The 25,868-nt window shown below is 48.1% G+C and overlaps 1 protein-coding gene across 2 annotated transcripts; it reads right to left on the bottom strand.

Annotated features, from left to right (window-relative positions):
• On the bottom strand, positions 1–22,089 carry LOC116942510 (zinc transporter ZIP4-like). 2 transcript variants are annotated; one of them, XM_076067207.1, is made up of 12 exons: positions 21,778–22,089; positions 19,065–19,140; positions 15,928–16,010; positions 14,135–14,318; positions 12,829–13,001; positions 10,666–10,815; positions 8,304–8,366; positions 7,154–7,240; positions 5,553–5,601; positions 4,614–4,766; positions 2,939–3,126; positions 1–2,493 (listed from the first exon to the last, which is right to left on the bottom strand). In XM_076067207.1, the coding sequence occupies exons 1-12, from the start codon at positions 21,901–21,903 to the stop codon at positions 2,365–2,367; spliced, it is 1,461 nt and encodes a 486-aa protein (XP_075923322.1). In that variant the 5' UTR covers positions 21,904–22,089; the 3' UTR covers positions 1–2,364. The 2 variants fall into 2 exon arrangements, with proteins under 2 accessions (XP_075923322.1, XP_075923323.1); XM_076067208.1 differs by lacking the exons at positions 15,928–16,010; positions 19,065–19,140; positions 21,778–22,089 and adding an exon at positions 14,414–14,806.
• Positions 22,090–25,868: the final 3,779 nt, after the last annotated feature.

A 25,868-nucleotide genomic window follows, 5' to 3' on the forward strand; every position in this document is an offset into this window, starting at 1 on the left:
GCAACAAAGGAGTGGCTTAAGAAGAAGCACATTAAGGTCCTGGAGTGGCCTAGCCAGTCTCCAGACCTTAATCTCATAGAAAATCTGTGGAGGGAGCTGAAGGTTCGAGTTACCAAACGTCAGCCTCGAAACTTTAATGATTTGGAGAAGATCTGCAAAGAGGAGTGGGACAAAATCCCTCCTGAGATGTGTGCAAATCTGATGGCCAACTACAAGAAACGTCTGACCTCTGTGATTGCTAACAAGGGTTTTGCCACCAAGTACTAAGTCATGTTTTGCAGAGGGGTCAAATACTTATTTCCCTCATTAAAATGCAAATCAATTTATAACATTTTGACATGCGTTTTTCTGGATTTTTTTGTTGTTATTCTGTCTCTCACTGTTCAAATAAACCTACCATTAAAATTATAGACTGATCATTTCTTTGTCAGTGGGCAAACGTACAAAATCAGCAGGGGATCAAATACTTTTTTTCCCTCCCTGTAACTTATGAGTGAATTAATGGAGGAGTGAGTTGGTGAGAGTGTGAGTGGGTGAGTTACTCAGAAGCTTGGCTAATTTATGAGTGAATTCATGAAGGAGTGAGTTGGCGAGAGTGTGAGTGGGTGAGTTGCGGAGTGACAGGGTTGCCACCTTTTCCACATAAAACCGGGACGAGTGTCTACTTAGAAGCCTCCTACGATTGTCATGGGACTATTAATAGCGAAATTAGGCAAGTCAAAATAATAATTTTCAATAGTTTAATAAATGCGACGCCTCAATCGTGTCGTGCCCATACACAGTCCCGCTTTCTAGATTAAAACGTGATGGTGCGGTGACGTGTTGACGCGTGTGTGGGTGTGTGTGTAGATCAGGAATACCGGGGACATGCGCTGCATTGCGTCTCGATGTATCGTCAGTGTAGTCCACGACCTGTTTAAGCCCATAGAGATTTACATTTGATGTTGTAGTGTACTTTTTGTTATTTCTATTGACTTGGAAACAGCAGGCGGCCCTGGCTGACGGATGAGATTTGTTTTTGCATGCGTTTTAACGTTGCTCAGTCGTGTCCACAAGAACCGTGAGATGATGCGTGAATACGAGTTTTTGTGTGCGAGAGAATTTTATTGAAATGACCGCCAGTGTCACGTGATGTTAGATATGCTCAGGTTCACAGTGGCGCTCTCTTACGGTGGTTGACAACGCTCCCGTCGTTCGCAAAGCTTCATCGGAAGAAGTGAGCCTTGAACAAAACAAAGATTTCCCCGAATCTTTTGTGGACAGAGAACAATAAAAGAAGAAGATTTGAAACGCAACACCAATGTGTAAAAATGAACTCAAAGCAATGGATGCACTGACAGCTTGCGAACTCGGCCATTGCCACGTGGCCCAGCGGTGTCGCGTACTCCGTTCTCCATTCTCCATTCTCGGGGGTTTGTGGTTCCAACGTCCAGGGGAATCGATCGTGAAACACCCCGGGTCGTCTGTCCTCCCCCCCCGGACCTCCGATTAGCATGGTTGGCTACGTACTGTGCAGAAGAAGTTCAACATAGATACACAGTGGACGTTAAAGATCCCGTGACGTCTCTCAACAGGAGCAGGCCGTCGTGTGCACCCCGGTGTCATCGTCAAACTTTGTGAATCACCCCCACAAGCGACTCATTTTGAGATCGCACCGCAGCGACATCGCCCCCTTGCCCGCGACTGTGAAACGCAGCAGCGTCCTCGATTAGTGTTGCTAACAGCGTCCTCCCGTGAACGCACGTACACGGGGGGGGGGGGGGATAAAAGACTGATTACGTGAACTCGGTGAGGATGGAGAAAGGTGAAAGGAATACGCGGCGAGGCCTTGCGTGCGAAGACGCACGCTTCGGCCTTCACGCGTCGTGTTCGCAGTCGCAGTGGTGTACATCGGCAGAGCTGGAACTGTGAGCGTGGGTGCAGTGATGATACAAAAAATTAAATTAACCCACGTGCTCAAGTGAAGGGCCCGCAACTTTGCTGTGAGGTTCGTGCTGGCCGGTGGCGTGCAGGCGTTCGCGCGCTGTGCGACAAACCCGGCGACCCGAGTTCGATTCCCGCTCATGGCCAACACCCGGTGACGATTGTCTGAACCGGTCCTAGGTCATCCTTTCCTAGGTCGACTCGGCCTCAAATTAGTGCCTGGTGCGGTGTGTAGTAAACATCGCCACTGGGGAGACAAAGGCGGCCGGGCGTGGTGCTGGCCACTCACCCCCCTCGTGTACCATGCCAGCCCTCATAGGTGCTGCTGCTCGTTAACAGAAATTGCCCCAACAGTCTGTTGAGGCTACACGGGGGATCTTTGTCTTTGTGCACGCGCGCGTGTGTGTGTGAGTTTTGTGAGAGGTGTCTGTCAGCTGAGTATTAAAAGTGGAGTTTGTCCTCGTAGAGAGCCAAGAGCAGCATGAACGCCCAGCCCAGAAACAATCCCAGATTCTGCAACAGCAGCAGGAGCCAGGGCCGGTCCACGTGGAATCGCTTCATCTCAGAGATCTGCAAAGGGGGTGAAGAAGTGCATCGTTAGAGGAAACGCATCCCTAAGAAATCGGCGATGTGGACACTGAAGAAAGTGGAGAGGCGAGAGAGACGTGAGAAAAAGACAGGAGAGAGATAGATACGAGGAGACGTGTGAGATGAGAGTGGGGATGGAAAGATGCGAGGTGAGCGAGACGGCAGATGAAAGAGATGCGAGGGGAGAGTGTATGAACGCGGAGATGATCGTGGACACACGGGGTTTGAGTGGAGATGAGAGTGGAGTTGAGAAGAGACATGAGGTGGGAGTGGAGGAGAGGGGACATGGGGTGAGGAGGACAGGCGAGAGCTACATCAGGAGAGGGAGGCAGGATTGAGCAGTTTTTGTTGTCGCTAATATTCACGGAGAAGTCACAGTGGACTGTGATCTGTCGGTGGCCTGCACAGACGAGAGCAAGGGGCTCACCATGTTGTTGATGGACAGGTACAGGAACATGCCCGTTGCAAAGGCAATAATCCACTGCATGGCCGTCTCGTTTTCAGACACAGAGGCCCCAATGTAGAAGCCGATGAGCGCCGTGAGGGCACTTAGCAGGTTCAGCCCCAGGGCAGCCTGGATGGACAGTCCCGTGTTGAGCAGGATGGCAAAGTCCCCTGCGAGGAGCATTCCACAAAGACAAAGATCCCCCCCGTCTCGCCTTAACCAGACTGTTGGGGCAAGTGCTGTTAGCTAGTAGCAGCACCTATGAAGGCCGGAACGGCACACCAGGGGGTGGCCAGCACCACGCTTGGGGTCGGGATTGAACCCACGCACTTCTGTATACCAGGCGAGACAGTTGACATCTCCTAGCCACCGTGGTGCCACTGGGATGTGCCCGTGTAGCCAGTTGCCCGGCTGTTTCACAAGCGAGATCATTGGTGCTTGAGCATAGCAACAACCAAAGATAAAAGACAAATATTTGTGACATTGTAGAGAACGAGCACACATCGAATAACAAAGGTATTTAGCGGTCGTACACAAAACACACGAGAACAACAACAACAAAAAAACAGTGAAAATATAACATGAGACCAAGAGGCCCCAGGAAAAGTCCGCGCTATATTTGAGAATGGATCAACAGAAGCGTGGTAGATTTGGCACCACCGCCCTCGGCTATCGACCAAAAACGAAGTTTTGTTTTCAGTTGATAAAATATCGCGAATGCCATCAGATTTGCTGGCAGTGTCCCTCTCCTGTTACTCTGCCACACTTCGTCACTTCACGCACGCGGCACGCACGCATGCTCCTAAGGCTACGTTGTCCGGCAAGGCTCTCGTTCGTCGCATTGAATTTAACTGAAGATATCGACCACCCGAATGTGAAATTGTAGCTGTTGCTCGGCATCTACATCAGCCTTACGACGAGGAGAAGTTGCGCGAATTTAATGACAGCGCTCGTGCGGCAAACGACGCGGCGGCGGTGTGAGCCACGAGGGTGGTGGTTCTCAACCGGGGGGTACTCGGCAATGTCCCAGCGGATGCGTGACGTGATTCTTTTTGGTTTACATACGAAGGTGTGAAAGTATATCGGACATGTGAGTCACTGCTGAATAATCATGTGTGAATCTGCCAAGAAAAAATAACTACGCTGTAATTTAAATGCATACGGTAACCCAGCACGATGTAAAAAAAAACCTCTGAACTCATTGACTGTAAGCAATGCGGTTTACAAGAGTAACCAGCGAGTGCGAACAAATGACCTCACGCGTGCAGAGCGTCCGTTGATTTTTTTTTATTTGTTATTCGTTTGCAGTGACTAGCTAGTTAGGGTACCTAAAAAAATGGACAATTGGTTAAAATATTGATTTATCAGAACCATGATGGGTCAGGCAAGGGGGTCACTCAGTTGAAACAAAATTCAACAAGGGGATCAACAGTAGCCAAAAACAGGTTGAGAATAACCACTGGGCTATGGGACTGCGTTCAACACACGCCGTGACCTCCGGAGCGGTGACCTCCGGCGCGGTGACCTCCGGCACGGTGACCCCCGGGCACGGGGCCAGCGCGTCGCTCACGGCGATGGTCTACTTCTTCATCCTCCTCTTCTCGTCGCCGCCCTGGCTGAGAGGGGTGGGGGGCGGGGGGCGGGGGGGGGGGCTCACCGATCTCGTGCGGCAGCTCGTGCAGCGCCACCGCCAGCATGGTGGCAAGCCCGTCGCTGAGTGACAGCGAGAAGGCGGCGCCCAGGGCCAGCCCGTCGGCGAAGTTGTGGAGGCCGTCACCGATCAGCACCATGAGCACGATCGCGTTGAGACCTGAAATAACCCGCAGCAGCAACGGCAGCAGCAGCAGCAGCAGGAACAGCAGCAGCAGGAACAGCAGCAGCAGAAATAACAGCAGCAGCGTCAATATAAATTTGTCGTTAAACCCTCCGCCACCCGACGCAGCGAATTTAGCAAGGTTTGTCATGTAAATATTTACAGATTCGAGTACTCCGACGTTTCGCTGGCGAGTACATTCAGTGAAGCGTCACGCTACTCGAATTGTAAATGTTGTGGGTTTCCTCTCCAACACACCGGTTAGTGCTGAACTAGTAACTAATTGGCACGCTGCTGGTGTAGGATAACTATTTATGGTTGCAGACTACTGCTGGTATAGGATTCATATTCTTTGGGTCTTTCGGTAAAGTCACGTAGATAGGTTCAAAGAAAATAACAAGAAACCACGGCGTTTCGATCGCAACACAAGCGGTCGTCATCAGGAAAGGGGGGTTTAGCCTCTAAAGGCAAACTGTTTATTTAGGTTTAAAATTGGCGCAGCCCAAGTGTCAGCAGCATGGGCAGGGTAGCTAATGTTCATGTAAGGGAAGTTGTTGCGAGAGGTGATAGTAGTAGTTGGTAGGAAATGGTGCTGGTGGTGGGCTTCCACCAATAAAGGGCTACTGCTCGTGGTGATGGTATTAGTTGGCAGTGATGGCCCTGATGGTGGGCTTCTCATAAAAAAAGCGTGACACGCCCGTACTACTGCAAGTTTTTAAGAACATTCTCTGACTGACGCACACACACACTTGATTTGGCATCACAATACTTAAGCTCACGTGCCTTTTTTTCTGATGGAGGTTGGCAGGTGAGAGGCTTCATGTTCTGCAATCTGCAATAATAAATGATGAAATGTGAAAATCACCGAGACCGAACCTTCACCGGTACTGCTCATCGCTGTCACTGAATGACAATAACACACACTCTTCACTGCAATGCTTAGTCAAGTTGTCCTGTATGTTTGGCATGATGTCTGACATTACGCTAAATGTGCTGGGAGCTTCTTCAAGAACTGAATGGAGCAGCTCACTTTCTCTTTGAATTATATAGGGTTGCAGGCTACTGCTGATATAGGATTATATAGGGTTGAAGGCTGCTACTGGTGTAGGAATATATAGGGTTGCAGGCTACTGCTGATATAGGATTATATAGGGTTGCAGGCTGGTGTAGGATTATATAGGGTTGCAGACTGTTTCTGGTTTAGGATTATATAGGGTTGCAGGCTGCTACTGGTGTAGGAATATATAGGGTTGCAGGCTACTGCTGATATAGGATTATATATGGTTGCAGGCTGGTGTAGGATTATATAGGGTTGCAGGCTGTTGCTGGTTTAGGATTATATAGGGTTGTAGGCTGATGTAGGATTATAAAGTTTCCTTGCATTTGTAGTGACTTATATGGAGTCACTAGGGTGGTTATCGCCAGCTACTGTCAGAGGAGTGTCACTGTGCGTCTTGAGTCTCTCTCTGGCACCAGAGTGGATATGGCATGGAAGCGGGCCCTAGGGGGCAGAGTTCTGGTGAAGGTCGGAGAGAGAGCAAGTGAGGACGTGAGACTCTGGGCGAACCCGAGAGGGCACGTGACTGGGGCAGGGTAGTAAGGGGGTTCGAAAGGGGGGGGGGGGGCTCGAGGGACACGTGATATGGGCCAGAGCCTTCTGGTCGGATCTAGAAGGGGGCGTGGCCGAGGGCGGAGCCAGGCCACGCTCAGCCGGGAAAAGGGTCAGTCCCGAGGAGGTTCGGGGCTGGAACCCGTCGGTGCTACGTCTCTTCGATCCTCGATCTTCGGTCTTCGATGTCTACGCTCGGCATCGTGGGTCAGGCATTGTGTTACTGACTGACCCGGTTATGTAGTTACCCCGTTGTGGTCTCGTTAACCGTGTAGTTATCACCTAGATGTAGAACCAGTGTACGTTTATTTAGGAACCCTGTTGGTGTGTTATAATAAACGTGTTGCCTCCAAGAACAAGTGTGTGTCTCCGTGTACAACACTACACATTGAATCAACGCTGCAGGAATGATGCAGTCCCAGAACGCCGTGGGGGCCAATAGGTTGGGTTAAAAAAAGACCTTTTACTTTTTTATGTGTAGACCGATATATGAAGATGCATCGTGTGTTGACCTCATCTGCAGATAACCCTTATCTGTAATTTCACATCTCCACAATCCCATCCCCTACCAGCTGATCTACAAATCTTGCCACCGTCCGTCAAACACCCTTCCTCCAACCCGCACCACCGATAAGCACGGTTGGCTAAGTATGGTGCGAAAGAAGTTCAACACACATATATACAAACACCGCCACTGGGTATCTTAACAAAACAGATGACAACAAACAATATTTGCTATTCACCACAAAGTAGCACACAATAAACCAAAACGTACCAAGTCAATAGTTGACATGTTGATGTTTCCCGTTTGCTGGGTGTCCTTTTCATATGAAACGTCATGTTTCTCTTTGTCGGATAGGTCCTGTTCAAGAGAAGTTAAAGAGAAGTTTCAGCTAAACAGAATTGGGATGCGTTACCAAATACAAATCAGTTTAAACCAGAGCATGTTTTTCAGTTTCTATGTTCACCACGAGCACGTGTGTGTGTTTAATGCAGACAGGATTCCTTGCAAAAAGGTTTATGTTGGGTGTCTTAACATCTCAACACCTGTTTTTATTGCTGGAAAGGGTAAAAACATATTGTTAAAATACAAATGAGTTGTACAACTTCAGCCTCGTGCGCTCCGTGCCCAGCCCGGGAACCCACATGCCCCCCGACCGTGCCAGGGGCCTCTGCCCACATGGCCGCCCATTGTGTGGGACGAAATTTGTAGGATGGACATGACAAGACTGTCGTCATTTCTATGTGCCCACGGATGCTATGGATGAGATAATTTCAGCACCCACCCGCGAATCCTTCCTCTTCATTGTGACATCGCCTATGTCAGGAGTGGTGAATGACGGTTGGGAGAAGTGATGATTGTTCCAACCCTGCTAATATTAGGAGTCATGGGTAAGGGACTTGATTTATACATTTCGTTGGATTGAATATCAACTTGTTGTTAGCAAGAGATTGATTTCATGCCTGTGTTTTATTTATTTAATTTAAAATGATGAATGCTCTATGTAAAAGCTAAAAAGAGACTCAAATTACACTGCTGTAGCTTTAAATTGTCTCCCATAAATGCCCTTACTCTGTTTACAAAGTCCAGGAATTTTAAACCTTTGAAGCCCATTTGACGCTCCGAGTTCTTGAGAACTTCTCCGACCCTCTTGAAATTAAAATTGGGCCCAGGAATACGTCACAACGTGCGTTGTGCAAATGATCGTTACATTGACCTCTCCGCAGCAGTTCTGCCCAAGATGCAACATTTTATTTGGAATACAAATGAGTTTAATACGTATACATTTTTTTTACGTGTTGCGTTTTGGTTATTTCTACATGAACCCTGGCTTTATCCAGGGGGATGTTTACACACGGAGTTTTGGTTATCAAGTTATGTAAGTATGAGAAAAACGCGCGCATGCGTGTGTGGTTATTTGCACCATCTTGCCGACGTCTGGACACGTCTCCATTTTGTATCCGTGATCATCACGCTCATCGTTCACCTGCAATCACAAAACAGCGGTGTGGTTACAGCAGCCAGCTCACTGGCGCACACACACACACAGTCTCTACGTCGAGTGGACGTCCATCACACCCCCTCCCCTGCGTGATGGGCTTTACAGAGCCCTCATTATGCTGAACTTCCCATGGAGTTTCTTGAACTCTCTTTCCATGCAGTCTCCTGGGATCCCATTCTACCCCATGTCCACAGATCCAAAGGTTCTAAGTATCCCATAGCCCCCCCCCCCCTGGCCGTTATAGAGCCCCCATCTCGACTTGAGACTTTAGTCAGCTGGCAGTGGCTATACCAAACCCTAAAGCGCCTTCTTGAGTACAATTTGCACGATGAACGGCGAATCGAATTTCACAAAGAACGGTTGTGAAATATTTAAAAAAAACGATTGTAGAAGATATTTGGCGTTTTTAAAGCAGGACAAGACCCAGCAGTAGCGTACTGAGCGCGTGGCACTGGTGGCCAAAGCTACGAGTTGGGCCCCCTCCTTGGCAACCACCATGAGACGTGTTTTCAACAACAGTGTCAGAGAACAACAACACTTATTTATTTAAAACGGAGCGCCCCCACAGCGTTAAATGTTCGAGTCCGTGAGCGTAACGATGCGATTAGGCAAAGGCGAGCCCCGTAATATCGAATAGCCTCCTAGGTGCGACCGTGCGAGACAAATCAAACAGTGGGGCCTCCACCTGACACAATGCCGCACCCGCTGAGCTGATAATGCGGTCACGATGCTGCTGCCCACACACAGATTCCATGTGTAGTGGGTTCACTTGAGAGACACACTCATTCAGGAGGCAACACCTTTGTAGGGGTGTTGTGGGAAGGAAACACACAGTGTGGGAAGGTAACACACAGCCACACCTTGGTGGCTAAAACCACGTCCGCTATAGCCCCGTCCTCAGTGGTGTATTGGTATAAAGGGCGGGGAGCCAGAGAGCTCGGGGCAGAGTGTTGGGGCCAAGAATGAAGAACCAGTGAAGAAGGAAGGCCGGCTAGATAGACCCTGGGACTTCCCTGACCGCTGTCCTTTTAAGGGCTGGCAGGGTAAGCCAGTGGTGCGGCCCCAGAGCCTCAGAGCCGAAGAACTTTTAAGGGCCGGTCTGGTTGTGGGGTGCCGTGATCTGTGCTTGACCAGGGCCAGGTCAGATAGCCTCCTCTAGCGCCTGTAGCTGGAGAAACTGGGAGCACAGGAATTAGGCTAGATACCCTAGGGGGTGTCCCAGCGTGAATACGGGTGAAGGGGCCGTTACCCCTTCCAGTGTAACCCCTGTTAAGTTGAATAAACAGTTCTGCCTCTACTCCACCATCTCCATGTCCCGTGAACCCACTACACGTTCATTCTACGACCACAACGGGGTAAGGGGCCATCCATAAATGACGTAACGCGATTTTGGACGCTTTTTGACCCCCCCTCCTTTGTCACACGGCGTCACCAAAAGTATCACCCCCCTCCTCAAATATGACATCACAAAGCTCTGCCTCCCCTCCCCCAAATATAAATCATGTTTCAAATCGCTTTAAACTATTGTCATTGTAGTGCGTATTTAATGTGGCACTACACTCTGATGTTGTAAGAGAACACATTTATTAAAAAAGTATATTTAATTAAGTAGAACGTGTTGTCTATATGCATTTAAAGTTGCATATAGACGTCATACATCGTCACAAATGTCTGACCACCCCCTAGGTGCGTGACGTCATTTGTGGACGGCCCCTAACTACATAACCAGTAACCACAACGGGGTAACTACATAACTGGTAACCACCACGGGGTTCCAGGGCCTCATGAGGTGAGATTCTTAAAATATATTCTTAAAGTTGTGGATAGCTCTGCAACACTGCGAGCAATACAAAAAGAAAGGTTATATGAAAAGCTAAACAAATGCATCATATTTTAACGAACATATTACCACGGCCACAATAAGAGTTTTCCTCTGCTATTCACGCCCCACTTGGCATCATAGAAGAATGGAAATTAGGCTTTTTATGTGGTGAGACAACAGACTTCTGATCGGATACGTACGGTGTGAAAGAAGTTCAACATACACACACGGCTAAGTGAATCAATCGCTGATGTCAAAGTTTAAATCAATGTTTGTGAGTGGATTTACAAAGTTTGCATTGCTTGCTCACTGCCCCATGTTGCTTTGTGTGCAGTATTATTCACTGTTTTGCAGCACCACTCATGCGACCGTAGCCATACTGATACCACTGCAAGCACTCGAATCCAGCATCATGACACTTCTGTACACACACACACACCTGTGCCTGTTTATTGCTGCTACCTTTGCGTCGTCTCTTGTCAAGACAGTGAACAGTTGTTCCAGCATCAGAAACACATATAAGCCTCCAATCACGGTTAAGAGCTTCCAAATGTATGAATTGTCGTCAGCATGCAAGTTGTCCTCCGTGGAATGAACGTGCAACCCCAACAGCTGGTGAACACATAACAACACACAGAGACAAACATACACTTGTTTAAATGCAAGTTTAAGGCAAGCACCATGAATGAAACCAAGCTAATTCGTGTAAAATAAGTGAATACAACAAATGGATGTGAAGACTATTGCAGGCTATCCAGTGATGGTTTCACATGCCAAACTAGGTGTTCATTTTAGGCCAAGTCGGAGTACAGACGTATCCTTAAATTGGCTACGCAGTATAACGGCACCTCCTGTTACGGAAATATATTGATGACGAGAAGGCCATCAATGCCAAGGGTTGTGATGCTACCACAGTTCACAATCACTCCCTGCTTCCACGTCTTGGACAATTACCATCCTGGGCTCTGCCTCTACTCTGGCAATCTCACCGCCTAGTTTTGGGAATTCACCTCGGTTAACAATCTCTGGGTAAAGTCACGTAGAATTTTATTTCCATTCTACGTGACTTTACCGAAAGAACCAAGAAGATGAATCCCTGCAGTCAGGAAAGCTTTAAATCGAAATCTCTGGGCAATCATCATTTTTTAAAATGTCCACGTTTCTGATCAATTTCACAGCAGGTAATGTACATTGTACACTAAGCCAGTGGTTCTCAGCCTTGTTTGGCTACTACTGTTACCACCCCCCCCCCCCCCCCCTTATAAAATAGTTTCAACCGAGTAACCCCCCTTTACCTGACCCAACATGGTACTGAGAAATAAAAACACGAATAATGAACATCAATATTTAAACTATTTGTCCAATTCGTGAAGTATCCTCTCCAGCTGGTAACCGCAAGCGAACACAAACTAAAATCTGCATACGTAACGTCATTTGTTTACGCTCGCTGGTTACTCTCGTGGACCACATCGCTTACGATGAATGAGTTTAGAGAGGTATTTTATATCGTTCTGGGTTACCATGTAGATTGGCATGTTGTAGTGATTTTATATTGGCAGATTATTCACCAATGACTCACGTACCGCACGTACCCCCTGGGACATTGCCACGTACCCCAAGGGGTCCGTGCGCCCCCGGTTGAGAACCACCGCACAAAGCCGCCACGTGTACCTCACTGAGTACATTAATCGTCTTTTTTTATCTTAATTAAGTAAAATATTAGACTCTAACCTGTTCTTGCTTAAATATGAATGTAATCGTTTTGATCCCGATCCGTGTTCGATATCTGCCCGAGCTGGATGCGCTCTGATCGGTTTCCAGGTGCACCCCTCCAACAGATGCCGGCAATCGTTTGGTGAACTTTATTGTCCGTGAAATTTGTTTTGCCCATTTGTCTTGAGTCCCACTTTGCACGGAGTGGAGCCTGGGATGTGTTAAATAACCCCTCTATGGATTTGACAAAATAGTGCACATTGGAGATACCCCACCACGTGCTCTAAAAAATTATGTTCATAATTAGTTTGGTTACCTGGACAAAATAACCATGATAAAACACCTTTGCACATAACCAGGTTTAAATAGTTTATCTTATATCAGTGGATGTATGTTTGTATATATATTAGTTAAGTGTGGTCCTGCAATTTTACACAACACAAAAAGTACACTTTGTTGACCCCATAAAACTGTGCACATATGCTCGAGTTGCCACCTGGCCAGGAAGTGGTGTGATCTGCATGTGGGTGGCAGGAATTCTACACTCACCTTAGGAATCATCATCACACTTATGCCTCTTTAATTATTTCATTTACTTATCCCTCTATTCGAGATTGAAACAGGAGGAGGATTTCTCCACAACTCTGGCTGTCGCCTGATGAGGCTGGTTGTAATTACTGGCGAAACGTCACGCTACTCGAATTGTAATTGTTGTGGGTTTACTCTCTAACACACCGGTGTGCTGAACTAGTAACGAATTGGCATGTCTTGTTTAAGTCAAACCTTACTAATTGGCTGCGTTGGGTGGTGTCTGGTTTCACGACACATTTATATTTACGCGATCTAACCCAGAAAAACCTTTGCTATGGATAATATTGGTCGCGAAAGCATCCTACTGCGTGTTAAACTCACCTTGGGCAGTAGGTGCAGTATGGCGTCCCCAGTCATGCTTCCAACGGCAAGGCCAAAGAGCGCCTGCTGGCTGTACAAGTAGACGTGAGTGCACGAGGAACAAGTCAAGGTGACCACTCCGATGAGGGACAGAGCGCTCACCAGCAAGGATGCCAGCGTTCCATATCCGTACTCTGTGGATTAGCCATAACAATCATTGTTGTCAGTTATCTCCTGCCATCATTGTCCATTCTAATAACAATTATATAAATAAAATCAGCGGTCGGTGGCTTCCTTATCGCCCTTCTAGAGCGACTACCATGGTTAATGTTCCATTGAGTTTCATTCATTGGGTCCTCTTCACATGTCGAAGACCCGTTCTAGCAGACCATTCAGTCTCATTTGTCCCGCATTCAACCACCACCTCTATCAAGCCACAACGCTTCTCTTTCTGCTCCTTCCCTTACACTGCTCCACCTTGGAATTCCCTCCTCCCGTCGTATGTTTTCCCAACCCTTGATTTAAAAAACAGCATCTCCTGGGCAAGAAAGATTAGCTCGACTGTAAACGTAAACTCAGCCAAAGTAGTATCTCAAATCGAGGAGCAACGTTGTTAACACCAGGCACACATGACGTGAGCACAATGGGGAAGCGCTTCACTCTCTCGGGAAACGAAGCAAAAATAACTTCCATCAGCAATTCATCGCCAGCTATTTAATGCACAAAATCTACAGCGCCACGTTGTCCCACATCTTCCACACGACCGCTCCAGGCCCGGCGGCTCTCGTCTCACTCCCACCGAGGTGAAACCCCTAACCCCGTCCTCACGTCGCTCCCTCTCATCCTCTTCTGGTCCCTTAATTTCCCCTGGCCCCTGCCACTGGGTGGGTCCTCTCGAGCCATCCTATCGGGGAGACCGATGACTCCATCACGTGGCTGCCCAAAGCTGTTTTCATGTCAACACAACATTAATGGGTCTATTCTATCTGCCTCTGTCATTCTGTCACATCCTGTCTGGACTGGAGTTCTATAACCAACAACCGGCAGCGCCATCATTTTGAATGCCCTCGCATCCTAATCCTGAATATGTTCCACCACATCCATATTTTACTCGTAACCATAACTGTACCATCCAGGCAACATGATACGCAGTGACCATTATCTATGATGGTTCATATCAACATCCATATCCTTTGAGAATCATCCTACGGCTGAAATTTGGTGAAATGTAAGTTTCAAGTGTGGGTAATACACCGGGCGCGTTAGTATGTGAAATATGTGGGCACACTGTGCATATGGGAGCGTTTTAGGTGTATATAATACTCACTGTGGGCTTGCGAGGGGCGCGAATTTGTTTCTCCCGAGTGAGAGCCATTGGGCGCTTGGCACGCGTGGCTAAGGAGTTGTTGAAGCAAGGCCGGAGACACGGACATCAGCTCACTACGTGACCACACCTCGCCTGACACTCCGAAAATTTCCGTCAAATCGTGTGATGAGATGCATGCTTGGATCTGCGTAAACACACGGTACAGGCAAGCATTTACATCACGTCTATGCAGGTACATGAGTCAAATAGGTTGTTAATTTTAATATTATGCTTGTTTACCCAGGAAAGTCTCGCCGAGCCTCCCTTTTTCAGGAGCAGCGGAAGATGGTCACTATGTTTTACAATTAAGTTATTTGCGGGGTGTATCACGGACACACAGTCCACAGAGGTTTCACGGGAGGGGCGATGTAAAATTTTGACATAAAACTTTCGTGACTGCAGGAATTCATATTCTTGCTTATTTCGGTAAAGTCACGTGGATAGAAAAAAAATATTTAATAAAAAAAATTCAAAATAAAAAGCAAAAAACCCATGACGTTTCCGTCGCAACACAAGCGGTCTTCATCAGGCGGAGAGAAAAGAGGGGGCAAGCCTCCGAATGCGACTGCTTCTAAGGCGCTTTCAGAGTGAGCAAAGCTGTGCGGAGTCAACAGCATGGGCGGGGCAGACAGCGCCAATGTATGAGCAAAGCACCACAAGTACCAAGTAGTGCAAGTAGTGTGTAGACAATGGGGGGAGGGAGGGGGTAGAGATAGGGGGAGAGAGAGGGGGGAGTAGAGATAGGGGTGGAGCTGAAGGCGAGAGCGCAGTCCAAGTGTGTTAGACAATGGGGGGGAGGGAGGGGGCAGAGACAGGGGGAGAGGGGGGGTAGAGATAGGAGGAGAGAGGGGGTTCGAGATGGTGGGGGGGCATTGCACCTCGCTACACACACCGACACTGCTGACGGTAGAGGTTGACAAGAAAATACAAATCAAATCATGACCCAAAGTGGTTGATGACATCTTTCCAATGATTGCTGAGTTTAAAACCGTTGTCTCGGTTGAAATTGTGTCTGTGTCTGTATATATGGATGGCTTCGTGAATGAATCTTTGTTGATAGCCAGTCAGATTGCAAAGTACCATCGTCTTAGAGAAATCAATTTCACGTGAGCCAGCCGCACTAAAGTAATGATCAGCCACGGCAGAAGTATTGGTCCTGCCGTGTTTCAGATCTGCCTTGTGTTCACGAACACGGTCCGAGACGTCGTTTAGTTTATCCAATGTAACTGATGCCGCAGATACAGCTTAGTTTATAGACGCTGGGATATTGCATGTCAGGAATCTTGTCCTTCACAGACGTGATCAGACCACGAACTTTACGTACTGTGTTACTGCTGTGTGGAATCCCCAATGAGCAACTTGTGGGTAACTTTTCAAACGTTGACAACGACACTGGCGCACAACGGTCAACTCTTCTTCAAGTGACATCGCGGGGGCCCTGAATGTCAACTGTGAAGCAGATGGCGCTTACTTCATGGTTGCCACACCCACGGCATTAATTAACCAGGGCGACCCGCCGGTATTGAGCCGCAAACCTCTGCAACAGGCGCGCGAACGTGGCCGTGGCCAGCCCACCGCCACGTAACCCACAACAGCGGGAATCCTTTCGAGAAGATCAAGGGGACCCTGGTGAGGCGCTACAAGGCACACGAAGCGGTTGAGACCTGCAAGAAGGATCACCCCGTGGGTGTTACATCACCACGGGCACGGAGGGTGCTGTGGTACGGTCTGTTGGGATATACTTGAGCTCCCACCTCATTTTTATTCAATGGACTTTGCCTCGTATGTTCCTGATGCTCTTCACCAATACCCAGGTCTTGCATAATTTTCTCCAGTCCTGCACGGAAACACACGTTATATATGTGTACAAGGTGCTTTGTGCAATGCTGATGAACAACAGTACCAAAACGATCTATTCAAAGCGCCTGCACCTTCTAAATCAGTGGTTCTTAACCTTGTTGTAGGTACCGAACCCCACCAGTTTCATATGCGCATTCACCGAACCCCTCTTTAGTGAAAAATAAAATGTGATTTTTTTCAAATTCAAGACATAGATATGTTTTTTACTGGTACACAAAATGAGCCGTGCATGAACATTACCTTGTTCAAAGAATAAAACCAACACAATGCATAAACTCACAACAAATTACATACCTGGAAATCAATGTGACTTCTGCTGTTGCCTTTGAGAGATCAGTTCAGATATGCGTGGCTTCACCTTGGCAAGTGCCACTCTCATGTCATTTTCACAGCAAAGTCTGTTCCTTTTCTTCGTTTTTATGTCCAGCATCCTCGAAAAGGATTGCTCACGAAGATATGTTGTAACAAATGGTATAAAAAAATCTAGGGCTTTCTTAGCAATAACTGGATACTTGTTCATTTGTCGACACCAAAACGTTGAGAGCGTTGTTGTTCTGAAGAGTTGCTGTTGAACCTGGCTCTGCTGAATTTCAATGATTTCGTCGAGGAATTCATCATTGACATCTGCTGTTTCAACAGCAAACGTGAACGGCTGTCTCACCCATGCTGGATATGACTCTCTTGTAGGGAAATATCCGTCGAGAGACTTTGCAAGCTCATCTAAGTGCGTGGCAATTGTTTGCTTCAGTTCCGTGGATACAGAAATATCTCCGATTCCAGACACATCTTCGATCTTACTTGCACAGTCGTCCAGAAGCGGGAAGTTTGCGAAGTTATTGTTCTCTGTTCGTCGTTTCCATAACGGTAGCTTTTTTTGAAAAGCCTTCAGGTGTTCTTCCGCTTCCATGATATTGACTCCACCACCCTGCATCTGCTGATTGAGATGATTGAGAGCTGCGAATATATCAGCCATGTACGCTAAAATGAGAATGAACTCAGGATTTTTGAAGCAATCTGCATGGCAGTGTTGGTGCTCTTGCAAAAACAGGGCTAATTCCACACGCATGGCAAAAACACGATTCAGCACCTGTCCCCGGGATAACCACCGAATATTAGAATGGAGCAGAAGTACCTCAAATTCAGAGCCCATTTCTTTACACAGCTCACTGAAGATGCGGTGCCTCAGAGCACTTTTTCGCACATAGTTCACACATTCCACCACAGTTTTTAATACTTCTGCCATTTTTGGAGTTAAGGTTTTTGTTGCCAACGCATGCCTGTGCAGAATACAATGCGTCACAATGATGTGTGGTGCATCGGCCTTTACTAGCGCACCAAAACCAGACTTTCTTCCCAGCATGACTGGAGCTCCGTCCGTACAAACTGCAGAAACCATATCCCATGAAACATTGTTGTCTCTGAAGAAGTCATCCACAAGCTTCTTCACATCGGCTGCCTTCGTTGTTGTTGTAAGAGGCTTACAAAATAAAAACTCTTCTTTTATCATGTCGTCTTTCACATAGCGTACAAAAACAGCAAGCTGGCTTAGATCAGAAACGTCTGTGGTTTCGTCGAGTTGAAGGCTGAATTTTGCCGGGCTTGAAATCAGATCCGCGACTACTTGAGCCAAGATGTCTTTACTCATGTCTTCTATTCTGTCACTGACGGTGTCATTTGAAAGGGGAATTTGGGATAATTTACCTTCGGCCGCTGTTCCGAGTATCAGATTCGCCATCTTTAATGCAGCTGGTTTCACAAGTGTTTCACCAATGGTGTGTGGCTTGCCCTGCTTTGCGATCAGGTAAGCAACTTCGTACGATGCTGTCAGGATCGGTTTGTTAACAGGTACAAATCCAAGAGCAGGCAGAGTGGCCCTTTCATCGAATCTGGCTCTCTTCACCCTGAATTCAGCAAGTGTTGTGTTCTTGTATTCCCCGTCTCCATGCAGCTTCAAGAAGTGTTCCTTTAGTTTTGCCGGTGCAAGACTAGAGTTGCTCAACTTGGCGTTGCAAATCATGCAGATAGGACGCTCACTCCCATCACGTTCCGTGATACATGAGAATCCATGTTGTACATATTCGTCCGACCACTTTCTTCTTTTGCCCGACATAGTTAGTATGGATAAAATATTAAAGAAATCACACGACGTACGACAACAACAGTCACACGTTGACTACTGAGTACGCACTAAATTCCCCGCAGCGCTGATTGGCCAAGCAGTGTAGCATGATCATCTGCAGCCAGTGATGGCCAAGCGGGCCGTGTGTGTCATCACAAATTTACACAATAATTCAAGTGTGTCCGGACCTCCGTGGCGGGTGCTCTGCCGAACCCCTGAGATCGACTCACCGAACCCCTGGGGTTCGATCGAACCCAGGTTAAGAACCACTGTTCTAAATGCATAGCTGTGTGACGCAGTCGTGGGTAATGTTTCAATGTTTATATCTGGATATAAAATGCAATCAGTCGTTACATAAAAGCTAAACACAACGAGATGCACCGTAGCGATGGGTTCATCAAACGCCCCCCTTCAACCACGTGACGGCATCATCGGGGGTCCGTGCCGAAATACGAACTGCTCTGAAACGTGGGGTGCCTCGTTAACTCGCCCTGCCGATTTGAACTACTTGGGGGCCGTCCATAAATGAGGTCACGCGGTTTTGGACGATTTTTTGACCCCCCCCCCTCGTCACACGGTGTCACAAAAAGTCAGACCCCCCCCCTCTCAAATATGACGTCACAAAGCTCTGCCCCCCCTCCCCCCCCCAAAAAAATCAAACATGCTTCAAATCGCTTTAAACTGCTGTCATTGTAGTGCATGTTTAATGTGCCGTGTTGTCTATATTTATTTAAAGTTGCGCATTTTGATGTGACGTCACATTTCTCAAACCCCCCCCCCCTCGTCACACATCGTTACAAATGTCTGACCCCCCCCCCCGCTAGGTGCGTGACGTCATTTATGGACGGCCACGTGGAACAAAAGCGAATTGTCATCGGCCTGGACGGCAACATTTGGCGGACGGCGCTGTACCCTGGGTCGTGAGCACTGAGCCGTTCCCGTAACTCTTCAAGATGTAGTCCAGGAAGTATTCGGCGGTCAATGCAACCTGAATAAGCACACACGCAGCATACATGCACCACAATTTGCAGCACAACATACAGCACACACGCAGCACAACATACAGCACACGCAGCACGACATGCAGCATACAGTGAGGGAAAAAAACTATTTGATCCCCTGCTGATTTTGTACGTTTGCCCACTGACAAAGAAATGATCAGTCTATAATTTGAATGGTAGGTTTATTTGAACAGTGAGAGACAGAATGACAACTAAAAAAATCCAGAAAAACGCATGTCACAAATGTTATAAATTGATTTGTATGTTAATGAGGGAAATAAGTATTTGACCCCTCTGCAAAACATGATTTAGTACTTTGTGGCAAAACCCTTGTTGGCAATCACAGAGGTCAGACGTTTCTTGTAGTTGGCCACCAGGTTTGCACACATCTCAGGAGGGATTTTGTCCCACTCCTCTTTGCAGATCTTCTCCAAGTCATTAAGGTTTCGAGGCTGACGTTTGGCAACTCGAACCTTCAGCTCCCTCCACAGATTTTCTATGGGATTAAGGTCTGGAGACTGGCTAGGCCACTCCAGGACCTTAATGTGCTTCTTCTTGAGCCACTCCTTTGTTGCCTTGGCCGTGTGTTTTGGGTCATTGTCATGCTGGAATACCCATCCACGACCCATTTTCAATGCCCTGGCTGAGGAAAGGAGGTTCTCACCCAAGATTTGACGGTACATGGTCCCGTCCATCGTCCTTTTTATGCGGTGAAGTTGTCCTGTCCCCTTAGCAGAAAAACACCCCCAAAGCATAATGTTTCCACCTCCATGTTTGACGGTGGGGATGGTGTTCTTGGGGTCATAGGCAGCATTCCTCCTCCTCCAAATGCGGCGAGTTGAGTTGATACCAAAGAGCTCCATTTTGGTCTCATCTGACCACAACACTTTCACCCAGTTGTCCTCTGAATCATTCAGATGTTCATTGGCAAACTTCAGACGGGCATGTATATGTGCGGGTGCTGCAGGATTTCAGTCCTTAACGGCGTAGTGTGTTACTAATTGTTTTCTTGGTGACTATGGTCCCAGCTGCCTTGAGATCATTGACAAGATCCTCGCGTGTAGTTCTGGGCTGATTCCTCACCGTTTTTATGATCATTGCAACTCCACGAGGTGATATCTTGCATGGAGCCCCAGGCCGAGGGAGATTGACAGTTCTTTTGTGTTTCTTCCATTTGCGAATAATCGCACCAACTGTTGTCACCTTCTCACCAAGCTGCTTGGCAATGGTCTTGTAGCCCATTCCAGCCTTGTGTAGGTCTACAATATTGTCCCTGACATCCTTGGAGAGCTCTTTGGTCTTGGCCATGGTGGAGAGTTTGGAATCTGATTGATTGATTGCTTCTGTGGACAGGTGTCTTTTATACAGGTAACAAGCTGAGATTAGGAGCACTCCCTTTAAGAGTGTGCTCCTAATCTCAGCTCGTTACCTGTATAAAAGACACCTGGGAGTCAGAAATCTTTCTGATTGAGAGGGAGTCAAATGCTTATTTCCCTCATTAAAATGCAAATCAATTTCTAACATTTTTGACATGCGTTTTTCTGGATTTTTTGTTGTTATTCTGTCTCTCACTGATCAAATAAACCTACCATTAAAATTATAGACTGATCATTTCTTTGTCAGTGGGCAAACGTACAAAATCAGCAGGGGATCAAATTATTTTTTCCCTCACTGTACATGGTGGTGTAGATGTCTTGTGACGCACATTTAATTCTGTAAAACTTCATAAATTAGAAAATATTTTTTATTTTAGCAGGATAGACCCACTGAGATATTATCTCTTTTTCAAAAGCGACCTGGCCACAAATGACAGCTCAACGAAGTGGCTTATCACGTATATTTTGAAAGTAACGTTTATTTAAAACAGATCTTAATATGCAAAATGAAAAAAATGTTAGGGGTCAATTAATTAAGGGTCACAGGAAATCTGGACCACCGTGTGCACTGTATTTGTAATTATAATTTAATTACGCTGTATTTAGTTTTTTTTTTTATAATAGGAGACCAAAATAGGAAGGAGGCGGTGTTAAACAGTGACATATAACAACGTTAAGAACGCACACATCACACCTGAACACACATCACACCTGAACACACATCACACCTGAACACACATCACACCTGAACACACATCACACCTGAACACACATTCCTCTCGACATTACCGACATCCCACCGTTGTTCACGCATCCCATCGGCCGCACGGCCCTTTGGGAGCGTACAACCCCAGCAACGTCGACACAATAACAGGGGGACACTCCGGGAGCGGTTTCGACATTCCTGCGTCTCGTCGGCAAAGTTGCCGCTTTGCCCAACGCGTTAGCCCCGAGTCTCCCCCGTGTGGCGCCACTGGGCCACGGTGCTGCACTTGGCCCCACGCGCTGGCCCCGTCGCACCCCCCTCCCCTCCTCCCCTGGGCGCGCTGCACGCGGCCCCACGCGCTGCACACGGCCCCACGCGCTGCACACGGCGCGCTCTGCATCTTCTATATAAGGCGCCTTCGCCGCTCGCCCATGCTCCCATACTCGCGGGAAGCCGGGCGCCTCTGTGGTTGAGGGTGGCTGCACCCGCACGCACCGCACGCACCGCACCGCACCGCACCGCACGCACCGCACGCACCGCACCTGTGTGGAGGTGGCGGTGTATGGCACGCGTCCGTGTGGCGCCGCGAGTGCGCGTTGAGCCCACAGAGAAATCGGCAGCAGCAGCAGCATCGCAAATCGCGTGGCCTCGCTTCTCCCTAGCTTCATGATGGCTGGTGGTGGTGGTGGTGGAGGCTTGAGTGATTTGCCCAGACCCGGGATTGCACCGAGACGCCGCCAGGCCCGCGGCCTCTATATGTCCGAGGCCATAAACCACAAGCCCAACCATCGTGACCTACTTTATGACGCCCATTCTGTAACGCGCTGATAAAGCTGTAGGCATTCAGTCAGCAGAACCACGCGTGCCATGAGATTAGTCTTTAACTGCAGGCAGAGGTGCATGGGCGTCGCTCTTGTTTCACGCATTCAATAATGGGGGCAGGTGGCGGGGAGGGGGGGCAGGTGGAGGGGGGCAGGTGGCGGGGGGGGGCAGGTGGGGGGGGGGCTCTCCTTTGAGTGCCGCACGCTAAGAATTCAACTCTGGACACATTGGCCGCTGTGTAGAAGTACAGTGTTAGCCATGGTTTTGTGCGTTTTCATATTAAGTCGCCACTCGACTGCGACGTCCCTAAAGGAACATCTCATCTGCAAGGCTGTCCATGGTGTCTCCTGACGCACATCAAACGCGTAATATCACGAACTAGCTTTGTGGCTTTATTCCATGCTGCGTGGATGTGTCATTCGGGAGCGTGGATCCAACTCAAATCCACGGTGGAGTTTCCTGACATCACAAGTCTAGTTCTCAAATCGTGTCGTAGACGATTAGTCAGCATTAAAGCGACTTCCTGCTCAAATGAGCATTGAGGCATGCTCATTTATCATTCACAGTCTTGAGCCGGTGGTAAAAATTCCATATTGCTATGGTAGGTGATTAATTTATCAATAGGACAACCACTGTTAACCACTTGCCTGCTTGTGTTGCATTGAGGGGCATTGGCGCGAATACTGAACCTTGGGGCAATCCATTGTTGAGGAACTGAGTTGATCTGGATTTGTTGCCCATATAGATACGCGGTCACCTATTGCTCAGCATTGTCTCTATCAGGCGCATTATTACGAGGGAGGGAAGGGTTCTCGTGAGCTTCAACGTAAAGCCCTTAATCCAGACTGTGTTGTAGGCTCATGCGAAGTCTATAAAGGTGCACCGGTCTTGGATTTCTGGAATCTGGCCTCGAGGTGTGTCGCAAGGGCCAAAACTCGATTTCAGCAGCTGCATCCAGACTGGAATCTCGATTTTTCTTCAGGTATGACTGACTTGACGAAGGGGGCTGAATTATCTGGAGGATGATGCGTTCCAGGAGTTTATAGGTCGTTCACAGGAGTGATATCGACCTATAGCTTTCCGGGCCGTCACTTGCCTTGCCCGGTTTGGGTATGGCAATGACCATCGCCTCCTGTCATGTTTTTTTTAGATGCATCCTATTTTCATGCTTTGTGTACAGGTTTGCCAGCCATTGGAGTCCACAAGGGCCTAAGTGATGGAGGAATTCTGGAGGGATATCATCTTTGCCGCCAGCTTTGCCTTTCTTCATTACAGCCAGACCCTCCCTCACTTCCTCTGTGCTGATGGCGGTGGGGTCTTGTGAAGAAATTGAGGCCATTGTCTGGGGTAATTGGCAATGGATCTCCCGCTTGATGTTTCTGTCAAGCAGTCATTTTGTGTTCTCCACTAGTTTGGAGGCTATGGAGTTGGGCAGGACTCTTGGTATTCTGTTGGATTTTCAGCACCCAGGCATCATAGTCGTGCCCAGGTACAGCGGCTGGAGTGTGTAAAGTCCAGGGCCTTCAACGCACTCGATCCACCGTTGGCGGCTGGTTGAGTCAAACCAGCCTGTGAGCTGCTTGACTGGTTCTAATGTCGGAGCAGGTCCTGGGGGGGATGCGCTTCTTGGCGGCTGCAGTAAGGAGGCCAACAAAATGGTGATAGCGTTCGGATGTCACAGGAATTCTACTCACCAATCTCTCTATCATCTCCTTTTCGTGGTCCCAGTTCGCTGTGACGACGTTCCATCTTGGTAATCGTATTGACATAATCACGAGGATTTTGATGCCAATCTGGGTGATGATGGGCCTATGTTGACTTTTGGGGCAAGTTGGAAGTATTTTGCGGGATGTGTGAAGTGTGCTCCCACTTCGATCTTTGGAAACGATGGATAGGTCTGGGTTGTAGTCATGTTGCCAGCAAGCAGAGTGGAAAGCTGCTTGCTACTTGGGATTGAAAACCAGGTGCAGATCTTCGGTGGACATCCAGTCAGTGAGGTCTTCACCATCGGCCTGATCTACTGCATAGCCCCAAATAGTATGGTGGCTGTTAAAGATTGGTGCACTTGAGAGCGCTGGTTTTGGCCTTTTTTAATACATTGGTGATTTGTAGCTCCCCTATCTTGATGCTGGAGGTGTAGTTGGCTTCTTTATTAGTTGCTGGGAAGGCGTATAACTCTGTGATGGTGTTCTTCACATATATGGCCAAGCCATATTTTTGGTGGCAGTGGATCATCATGAGATTGTATCCATCGATGTGGTAACGACTGGCATGTCGGGCATCCAAGACATAAGTTTCTTGGAGTGTCAGGATATACTTGCATTTGGCCTGGGAGAGTCCCTCAATGTTCAGTTGGAGGATCCTTGTCCCAGGGCCTATCTGGTGCGTTGTTTGGCCCTAAATAGGGCCATAGGCGTGGCTTGTTTTGATGCTCTGGAGAGCGGGAGATCGATGATCAATGTTCGGTCGCCGCATTGATGCCATTCGTTGTGATTTCTAACTTAACGAAGTAGGCCGCGTGAAGGCTGCCATCTTCTACTCGTTTGTTTTACTCAATGGAGAGTACCCATATCACTCATCACCCTCTACTGCCAGACTAGTGCCTGCTTGCAGACCAGGTGCTGAATCGCCATGTGCCCATGGACAGTTGAATCATTTGGCGGGACCCCGGGGTCCCGCAAAAATCAGGTCAATAATTATTATTTTTCAGTCCGCCCACTCGTGATCCCGACAGCAACGTGCCGCCCTTCCAGACTCGCGCCAACAAGCGCCAGCAGCAGCAGCAGGCGGCGATCAACACGATGGGCGCCACCCCACCGGCCAAATGCAAGCCCGGGCGTCCGCCGCAGTCGCGCGCGGCGACGACGCCCTCCGGTCAGCCGTCGATCCTCAGCTTCTTTGCCTAGGCGAGCCCGCCCCGCAGTGAATTTAATGTGTTTATGTAATTTTTCAACTTTTTACGAAACTAAGTGCCCCGAGTAACTCTCGACGAGGCCAATCGATTGACGCTAGTTTTGTTGTCGTAAGGCAAGACTCGTGTCACTACGCGGTTTTTCCCACCCCGGGGCAGTGATGGGACCCCGGGGTCCCACCAATTGCTTCAGTTGCCACTGGAGGTGCCCATTCAAATGTGTTGTGATGAGATGTGATGTAAATCACTCAGACGTCCCGGCTAATATAGGAGGGTGCCATATAAAACAAATCAGTATCATTTAAGAAAAAAATTGGGCATGGATTCTGGAATGCTCTCCAATATACGTTTGTCCTCCAAAAGTGTCGGAAATAACGGTAGCATCCACTCAAGGCGCACAGGAAGCTGTACATCCGTAGAGCTCAGTGCCTGTTGGCAAAGGTGTGGGAACGCCTTCAGCAATGTGGCCTTGTTTCTCTCAGCAAAGTTCCGAATAGCATCACAACTTGAAATCAAATTTCAGTTCATCTTGCATATTTACGGGCATCGTCGGGGCCTTCACCCCTTCCCTGGTTTAAAACATAGACAGAGCCAATGCATAAATGTATTAAACCTTCCTTGTAAAGCGTAAAAAAAAAGAATCGCGGGAATGTGGACATTCTTATTTGGACCTTTTGTATGTCGACCATCGGTCACACCCATTATCATCGGCAACGGCCGCATCTGTGAACTCATCATGTTTTGCAGATAAAAGCGTTGCGGTCGAGAGGCGTTGAACTCTAATTTGGGAGTGCATTTTAGGGTGCTGAGAGCAGGCATGACTAATGGAAGGAACAATAAACATGTCTGACTTGGTGTATGACGAACTAGTGGTAGCTTGTGGGAGAGATCTGGGTAGTA

This window comes from Petromyzon marinus, chromosome 15, assembly GCF_048934315.1.
Source record: "Petromyzon marinus isolate PM22_M1 ecotype Great Lakes invasive population chromosome 15, UKy_Petmar_22M1.pri1.0, whole genome shotgun sequence".
Classification (NCBI taxonomy): Eukaryota; Metazoa; Chordata; class Hyperoartia; order Petromyzontiformes; family Petromyzontidae; genus Petromyzon; species Petromyzon marinus.

Coding starts and splice junctions, on each gene's coding strand:
- LOC116942510 (XM_076067207.1), bottom strand. CDS start 21,903: ATGAAGCTAGGGAGAAGCGAGGCCACGCGATTTGCGATGCTGCTGCTG. Junction 19,141..21,777: donor ACACCGCCACCTCCACACAG/GTGCGGTGCGTG, acceptor GTGCTTATTCAG/GTTGCATTGACCGCCGAATA. Junction 7,241..8,303: donor GTCCAGACGTCGGCAAGATG/GTGCAAATAACC, acceptor TCTCTTGAACAG/GACCTATCCGACAAAGAGAA.